The 9,669-nt window shown below is 38.9% G+C and overlaps 1 protein-coding gene across 2 annotated transcripts in view; it reads left to right on the forward strand.

Annotated features, from left to right (window-relative positions):
* The window catches only part of LOC139145417 (carbonic anhydrase-like), a 67,300-nt gene extending 60,982 nt beyond the window's left edge, over positions 1–6,318 (forward strand). For both annotated transcript variants that reach the window (XM_070716584.1, XM_070716583.1), the window contains exons 6-8: positions 672–735; positions 3,234–3,394; positions 3,888–6,318. In XM_070716584.1, the coding sequence (XP_070572685.1) occupies positions 672–735; positions 3,234–3,394; positions 3,888–4,091 (429 nt within the window). In that variant the 3' untranslated portion in view covers positions 4,092–6,318. The remainder of the gene's footprint in view (positions 1–671; positions 736–3,233; positions 3,395–3,887) is intronic.
* The last annotated feature ends 3,351 nt before the right edge of the window (positions 6,319–9,669 follow it).

Raw genomic sequence — 9,669 nt, forward strand, 5'->3', positions numbered from 1 at the left:
GAAGAAATTATTTACTATCGTTCGCAACACACACACATATACACGGAAGTGATGCTCCAGCTTTTCTTGTCAAATGAATGCGCCTCATACAATCTGAAAGAGTAACGACCCCCGAAAAAATAAGCTAGCTCCTAATTTCGTCGAGTTGGTACTGAAAATGCCATTTTAATTTCGCTGTTGTCACTTTCTCGTAGTAATGAAGAGGTCCACAATCTTACCGCCGGTAAGACCGTTCAGCATGTAGCTAAAATGGCGCCCTCGTAGGCCAAATAATGATTTTACCCGGACAGTCAGAACTTCGGGTAAAAGGTTTTGATGGTTTAAGAATTACCGTGTCACAGAGTGACTCTGTGGGTCACGGCTTATTCGATGATGTCATACAACTTTACTCTTGACAGCGTGGCCTGACCTGAGTTTTAGAGTTTGTATGTTTGTATGTATTAAAGGTAATTGAATCAACCCCTGACACTTTCACTTGCCATAGAGCATTATAGATGTGTTCATCACAAGCCAGGTCTTCGTCAAGAGACCCTGTCTGAAACGCGGTACTGACTTCGCGCCCAAAGTCGAGCTGTAACATTTTCACGATCATATATCATGAGGATCGGCTGACGTCTCAAAGTACTTTTTTATCATCATTTCTCAAATGCTTTTATTTGTTTTTCACACAGGTTGGGAGTAGTAACGACGCGTACGACACACTGATCGATGCACTAGCAAATGTCACGTATAAAGGTAAGGACGGGCTTGGAGATCTTGGCCTTGACCCCAACCAAAATCATTCCAATACTTATTTTTTCGGATCCAGAATAAAAAGATTGAAAACCCCGGGATAAAATGTATTCATTTATTTAATGTAATGATGCTTTGACGTTCGTAATATCATGCATCGATATTTTTGAGTTTCCGGTATCTTTTAAAAATATTGACTATTTGTAACATGAAACGAGCCTCTTTTTCCCGCGCGACGGAAGTGCACGAGCGCGCGTGATTTACGCGTGCATTTTCTCGGTGATAAAATAGCGCGGCAGTTTATCAGAACACAATCATCGCGTGACTGGCGCGTGCGACTCATCTCGCTTGCACGTGTATCACTGCTGACTGACAACGTGTATAGATGACAAGCATTGACAACCACTGCACTGCACTGCCTGAACCGCAGTCCAGTCCCTCCGTTGGAGGGATTATGTCTGGACATTTCGGGCATGGCAGTGACATACGGGACAGTGGGCCGACATTAGTGCATATACAAATGCAACTAGGCGGGCAAGTCATCTCCCTTCCCCGCAAAGAAGGAGCCCTGAAGTTTGAAGAAGTCGCATCTTGCAAACTGGAAGCTAATTTTGCAAACGTTACAGACATGAAAAAGCTCACACAATTTAAGAAATGAACATTACCAAAAATAAGTCGTTTATGGCAACAAAGTGAAAAGACGCCATAGGTTGGCCGCCATTTATATAGGGTAATGAACAAACTTTTAAGGTCAATACAGATACCGACAGATAGAAAGAGATAATCAGTTGCATAGTCACTCTATGACCTTGAGCAAACAAGGCATACAGATAATGTCGGTGGGTTGGTGTCCATCATTTTACAGGACGCCGACATAGTGAGATTACCTGATGGTCAAAGGTTAATGAACTCAGCCCGAGCTGGTCGTAAAACCGCCACACATTTTTAGCTCCGCACGTGCTGTCGGCGACGCGAACTTATCAGATAAGTAGAATAGGTAGTCGTCTGCTGTCATCGTCTGTCTACTTTCTGGCATATAAAGCGTCTTCTTGAAACCGCCGGTCAGTTTGCTTGACGAAATGTTGAAATCCTGCAATTTTGTTATATTTGAGGATCTTTTTTTGCTTTTTTGTAGTCAATTTTTTTTCAAAACCTCTCTCTGAAAATGTTTGTCCAAAGGCATTCAAATATGGTTTCTGAGTTCCTAGGGATGATGTCATTCAGTTTTGTTCAACTAGTGATAAAATTTGCATGTGGAAATACTTGGGGCTAATTTTCTCATATATATACTTGGTCAAAATATGGCTTTCTCTACACCACCACTCTAGTCCCACAGCTTTGAAATTCATGATGTTACAGTAGCTTCATAGGAATTATACCATTACTGATTGTGGTAAAATTATCGTACCTTTTATATATTTATTTATTAAAGATAGAACTATTTTCTTCTTTTTGCTCAATTTTCTTCATTTTTTTCCTCCAAAATTGTTCAACCAATAATAATAAAGTTAGGTTTGTACGTTCTAAGCAATAAACTCATTCAGTTTCATTCAATTCATGATGAAATTTGTGTATGCAAATTTTCGGGACAAGTGTTCTCTTATTCGGTCACCGTTCATTTGTGCCTGTCATACAGTTTTCAACATCGAAAAGTATCTCCCTAGGGATGCCCAATATACGATGTAGATATGTGGTGTATAAAATAGCATAAAATTTTCGTATTCAATATTTTTGATTTTTTCTTCCCTTTATGCTCAATTTCCTTCAAACAAATGCTTCTCTGAAACTGTCAGTCCAATACCGATCTATTCTGGTTTATAATTTTTCAGGAATGACCTCATTCAGTTTTTCTTTCAAATGGTGATGAAATTCGCATACAAAAATTTGAGCCTAGTTTTCTCTTTTTATTCAAAACTTGTATTTTCCTGTTACTGGTTTTAGAGCTTTCAAATTCAATATCTAGCTTCTTAGGGAGACACAATAAATTTTATGATCGTAATCACTTCATTAGAAATTACAAATGTGTGCATTTCTTTAGTACAAATTTCATTATGCTATCAGCGAATACCACAATCAGTAGTCTGCGATACATTACGCATATCTGGATGTAGCTCACTGTCCTATTCAATGAGACGACACACAAGTTGATTATTTTGTTCCAAAGGGAAAAAATGGCACTAGCTCCGTCAGATTTCTGTGAATTAAATTTTGGGTTGCTATGCAGTGATTCTAATATTGTTTTCGGTAAAAAACAAACAGCGGGGGCTAAATCGGCCGCTAGGTCACTTGCTGTTTTTGGGGACCTTTTCTACAACTTTTCCAGCTTCATGACAAGTTCTGGGAAGTTTAACAGAAAGAATGATATGGACAAGTGTTTTTTCAGGTTAACTCCTAATACACTACCGACAGAAAAGACCGGTATAGCACACATGTCAGTCACCCTGACCAATCACACAGCTGATATGAATCACGTGTTTTTTTCCTGTCTGTTCTTCCGTCAGACGACACTTACGACTTTCCGTCTCCATTCCCGATTCTTCCGATGATGTCGAGTGACCTCGACGTGTTCTATCGCTACAGCGGTTCGCTGACGACACCGATGTGCCAGGAGAGCGTCATCTGGTCCGTGATGAAGGACAAAGTGGAGCTTTCTTCTGCCCAGGTATGACAAACCAAAACGACTGTGGTCTTGAAGGCGCCGAGTACTACGTCAGTGTAAAATTAGCCGACGTCCCGCAACTAAGCCGACATGGGGATAGGTCGGGGACAGAACACGACACTGAAAATTTGAACACCACTTTCAAAAATTTTAATTTGAATACATGTTTGGTCGCTCGATTACACAGCCTTTGACTTCTCACAGCAATAAACAATCGAAATATTGCCTATTGAATTAAAATACGAACTTTTTCTAAAGAATATAAAGATACAGAGTAATTCAACAAAGTTTGATAATTTCAGGTTGAAACCATAGGGCAAACAAAATGAAATAATCTATATCAATAGGAACTGGTGCGAGGACCGGGGATTTGAGGGTTGGAATTCGGTTTTCGATGGATCTTCTGTTCGGGGGACGGTCTAGCCCGTGCCTCGCTGATTTTAGGTCATGAAAGCTTAGGTTTTTGCTGATAGTTTTATTCCATTTTTAAATATAGATAGCGAAGTTCCGGACTGTCAACTTCAACGCCGAGGGAGAGCCAGATATGCCCATGGTGAACAATTATCGCCCACCGCAGCCCCTAAACAACAGAAAAGTGTACGTCAACGACGAGACCGCAGGAGACTCGGCCGGCATCGTTCGCCCGCTCAGCGCTCTGGTCGCACTGTCTGCAATCATCACAATATTTTCCCGAATCTAGAATCATTTTTTTATGTATCAACTTTGATAATACTTTGATTGTGTGAAGGTCAAAGTCTCAGATTTTTATCCAATACGCCATGTAATCAAGAGTTTTGGAACTACAAGGAATTCAATCGAAAGCCGTGATTTTCTAACAGAACTAGCAATTAACATAAGCTTTGCGGTACCAGTTCCAGTCATTTCGAACCACAACGTAACAGACCAAGTCGGCTTTTAGCTTTTCATTGAGAGTTTCTTTTCACTTTGCCTTTAAAGGGATAAATTTGTGTATTATTGTTACTTTTAGGGGAAGTCGTTTTGGTCAGAAGCATGTAAAATTTTCCTTGAAATTGCAGTATTACTACTCAGTGGACAGATATCGGACACTCAATTTTTTACAATACCTCGCCGGGTATGCTGTGTGTCGAATCGTTTGTGGGGAAAATAGGCTTGGGTGTTTTATTTTCGTGAAAATCGGAAATTTAGTCCTCTCATAAACTAAATATGCAATATAGGATGGCAGCCATTTTGAATTTCACATATTGGTTTAGGTATTTGTTCCTTGGACTCGTGTACCAAAATTTGCACGCTGATCCCTGGTCTTTATTCATGATTTTGACGGAGAATGGCTAATTTTTCCACGCGAAAATTTTGAGCAAAAGTTCAAATCTTTCAAAAGGGAGGCGCGCATTTCCCTAAATCAGAAGCACAAACCTCAGAGTACAGTAAATGTGATGTTTTTGTGATCTCGCATGATCAACATCATTTTAGTTGACACCCAGTGGCTGAGTTTAGGAGAAGATATTTTCATTACACAGATTTACATCTTAAACAGTGATTTTGTCCCTTTAAATTCTATTTTCAGTTCATGTGGCATAGATCAAAAATATTTACTTCACAAACATCTCATCACAGCGTCACAGAATCTTCAACAAGGCTAAGATGATCAGTGTGTGAGCAGTGTTCCCATTTGTTTAAAGGGAGGGGATCGTCAGAACTGCACTCAAAGGTCGCATGGGACTCATACGACCAATATAAGCACTGTATCCAATGTGCGTCGTCGCTTGACGAAATTCAATGTTTGTCATAATGTACATCGTAAAATTCATGTTGCTCCTACGTTGACGTGATGTATCTAGCATCTATATATCGTGCATCAAATCCGGTGCTTGTGAACATAAAGTCGCGCACGCGCAGTTCCGACGACGCCCATCCCTTTAATATATGTAGATCGAAAATGTTTGAGAAAACGCTATAGGTATAGCGACGACATTAAGACTTGTAAATTTTCCTGTTTTGTGAATCTGGTATTACTGCTATTTTTTTGTTCTGTTTTGTTTTTCAAGTCTGACATTTTCAGTATTGACTTTCTCCAGAACAGCTCCAATATTTTGTCTAATATACGGACGCAACATTATTTACAAGTTTTCACTCAAATCAGAGTAATTTTCACACATTTCAAATCGTTCCCGATCTGTACGTTATTGCAGTATCTCAACGACAATTATGTGTGTAGTGTATTCAGGGAAATCGATCACATAGTTCTCATAATTCTCGAGATACAAACAGGACAATCTTGCATAACACTTTTGATTTTTCTCCTTAGCCATTGAACAATAATGTTTTCTGAGTTTCCTGAATTGCCGATAAATGTTCGTTCGTCAATTAACAATCAATTACTCGATAGAGTCGCTACCGCTTAATTTTTTTATTTATTTATTCCTACCATATTTACACAGCTCTTTCATTACATTGTATATCAGGTTACGACCAGCCTTTTTATGAATATTACACGTCACGTGATAGTATACTAATTCTGACAACAGTATTGTTGCTCTTCCATGAACAAAATTTCCACGACTTCAAGTTATATCTATTGTGCAAAGTTAATGTTCAATTAACGTTCATCGTCATTTTTGAAGAAAAAAACGAAATTCACTCTCCAATGCCTTCAAATAAACAGTACTTTTCATTTTATTCTATTAACGGTAAGAGAAGTACCGCCACCAAGACTTGGGACGGCTCCTCACTTTCAGGCAAGAGGCATATTCGTCAACATCGGAGTAGTCGCGTGCGAACTGAAAACTCGCACGTCGGCGAAACAGCTTTTATATTTGTCGAATGTAGGTACATACTCAGTCTGTGTATTGTAAATTGCCTCTCCACTTGAGCATGTAGTCATTGAAGTCAAACTCCCGAGTGAATAAATGACGGCACCGAGTGCCTGATAAACACATTGACGGTAATATATTGAGTGCTTGTGTTTATTTCTTCCATTGTCCATCAAAAACTCCCTCTGACCTAAAATAGTTTCATAAGGAATTATCAGCAACTTAAGTACGATTTTACCACCTAAGTGAGTCGTAAAAGTCTCTGGCGGTCCACCATATATTCAATATGGCGGATATTTGTACAGGTACAACACATACGATTTCAGAAGCAAATGTAAAGTTTTAGGTTATACAGCTGAAATGCCTGAAAAGTTGAAAAGATGATTGAGTTCAGCTGGTTTCAAGAACAAACAGAACCTTTTGCCATGGCTGCGATTAAATTTGTGTGAAAAGATTCTGAGAGATTACCATTTCAACCTCTTGCTGTGGTGAGAAGTCGACTTTCTTACCCACAATGCATTTCAAAATCATGCAGTTTCCCCCATAGCACAAGACAAAAGCTTGGTAGCGATAATCACATTTACTGTCTTCTGTGTTGTAATATGGCGTATGGAAGGTTGATGTAAGGCCAAATAAAAAACTACATGTGTTTTCGGTAACCTGACCTATCCTATTTCAAAAGAGAGAGAGAGAGAGAGAGAGAGAGAGAGAGAGAGAGAGAGAGAGAGAGAGAGAGAGAGAGAGAGAGAGAGAGAGAGAGAGAGAGAGAGAGAGAGAGAGAGAGGATGAGGAACAATAGGCATTTTTATAAATCGGTAGTTCAACATGAACACTGCAGGGAAGGACATATGTTGGTGGCCGTACAGATAGAAAATGTATGATTGAAAATCGCTTCGCTGAACCCAACACCGATACCGATGCAATGTACCAGTAGGTGAGTTGGTAAACTTAACAGGTGTGCGAACTTACCCATCTCCGAACAGTGGGGGCGCTCCAGATAAACTTACATCACTGGTATGGTGAAAACCCTTTTATGGTGTCGTCACAGCTGACTCTTCATTAATTTATCCGGCCTGGCAGTTGTTGTCGTGGTTATCGACTGTGAAGCAAGCTAGGCGAGGCTTTAGCATTATCACTATTAATTAAAATAATTTCCATAATATGAAATGATTGATGAGACTCGCAAGAAGGAATGAGACACGCCAAGACAGATACAGTTAAGCTATCCTTAGGAGACCAAATGACTTTTAAGAAAATAAAATATCTCCTTCAAGTGGTAGGAGGGAATATAGCTTCACATTTATGAGTACAGTCGACTTCCTGTCTGTCATTATTTTAGAGGTCTGACATCTCATCAACGCCGGTTGGAGAATTGAATACATGAGAGTTGTAGAATGCAACTCGGGGACGCGTATGATTTGGATTCTCTGTATCGAACAGATGCACTACATGTATAGCTTGTGTAAACTCATTTGAAAAGTTAATTTATGCGATATGGTCTCATTGTTGCGAAAATGGAAGCAATATAGACAACAGTGGACGCTTTAAATTTCAAAATAAGTAACTTGTCCATCATGACTTGTAACTAAAATTGCAGGGTTATTAATGATGTTTATTCTAAATTCTTTATGAATAATAATAGGTCAGGGTTCCTGTACATGAGGTAACAAAATCAACTTTTCATTTCCTAGATCCACATTGAATTAAAGCACATTCATCACAGTTTCAAAAACAAATTCACTTATAATTTAAAGGGTACAGATGAAGCCGTTTATTACCGATATTCGACATTGCGTTAACAGAAATGTACTTTTTCAGGAGATTCTTTTGTTTTCAAAATGCGAGTTTTCGCCAAAATGTACGGGGAAAATAGAAGAAAAACAGCAAATATTGTAATCGGCTGCTTCTCGGGGAGAGTGCCCCTCACGAAAAGAGTCAAGTAAGACACACGAAACTAGTGCATGAAAATATTCGAGAACAAGTTTTGCTGTTGAAAACCAAACCTATTTGACGGGCAGAGCACCATATGGTCCCTTCAAGTTTGATGCTTACTGGCCGTTAGTGGCGCACTTCAAATAATTGGCTGCATGGGCAAAGAAGTTGGTGTGAAAAAGGAGTCTATTACAGCTGGTAACAACGTGCTCGTTTACAGGGCGTTATTAATGACTTTCAACTTGAAATAATGGTATCATTAAGGGTGTCATTAGCCTAAATACCAAAATCCGAAAAAGAATGTCCTAGAGAATTAAGACCGGGCATTAGGGAGGGCTTGAAAGTATGATGGTGCATAGTTTTTTGCATTATCATTGTAGGACACGCCTGATCATACTTCATTTGACATGCAATTTTTTTTCATCTATGCATGGCAAAACTCCTTTAGTTGACCTAGATGTTCGTCACAAACCGTGACTAACACTCTGACCTACTGCACATGTTTTATTCGGCAAGAAAAGATCTGGCACAGGATTAATAGTAGTGAAGCTATTACCTCAAGTTTCCTTGCAAAATTCTGGCGGTACGAGCAAAATTATATCCCTAAGTTTCTTATTCTGTTTATTAAAATGTCACTAGCTTTTAAATTTAACTAGACTGATGTGATCACGAAAATGCAAAGTAATTTGACGTTGTTTACCGTTTTGCTTTATAATTGAAACCGAATTGTTCTTGAGAGGAAATAGTCGTAAACATATTAGTCGGAGGGGCTTCTAGACTTCAGAAGATGGACAGGGCGTTGTCGAACACCTTGTAAATGCATTAACTCATCCGAACACAAAGGATTCATTCATATTCTTGCATTCATAGGTTACGTTGCTGCGCTTATTCGTTACATCTCCATTTGAAAGAAAGAATTCAATGAGGACGCTTAGTCTTTTCAAAATAATGTGTGACAAACAAGTAGCCGCTGAATAATTGTATTAAAGGTAGTATGCGCCTTGAAATTGAATTCTTTTCAGAATGATGTGTCACAAACGTGTAACAATTGAATAGTGCCATTAAGGTAGCATGTGCCTCGAATTTGAAAGACTTGTGTTTTGATCAAACTTACCTCAACGAAACTTTCAACCGTTCTCTTCCAAAATTAAGAATAAAAATCAGGGGTCACCGAGCAAAGGTTTGTACGAGAGAAACAAATTACTGGATATTTACTGATATTTGAAATTCAAAATGGCCGCTAATTCTGTGTTTACTCTGTGGGGAAAAATCTAATTTTCGATTAAAAAAAAGACTGAGACGGTGAAATCTCTAGTTACATCAAGAGCCTGGAAATGAGAGGTAAATCAGAAAGGAATTGTAAATTTTGAGAGCCGAACACCTATCCTTGAGGCGCATTCTACCTTACAGTAATTATAAAATGTGTCAGCTCGCCTCGTTCTATGGCGAAGAGGTGCACAGAATGAGGAAAGAAAAATTAAAATTATATCTTTATTTTATTCGTACACTGTTTTTTACTGGTGAGAATTTTAATGACGATTCAAATAGCTATCC

Source organism: Ptychodera flava, chromosome 12, assembly GCF_041260155.1.
Source record: "Ptychodera flava strain L36383 chromosome 12, AS_Pfla_20210202, whole genome shotgun sequence".
NCBI lineage: Eukaryota > Metazoa > Hemichordata > Enteropneusta > Ptychoderidae > Ptychodera > Ptychodera flava.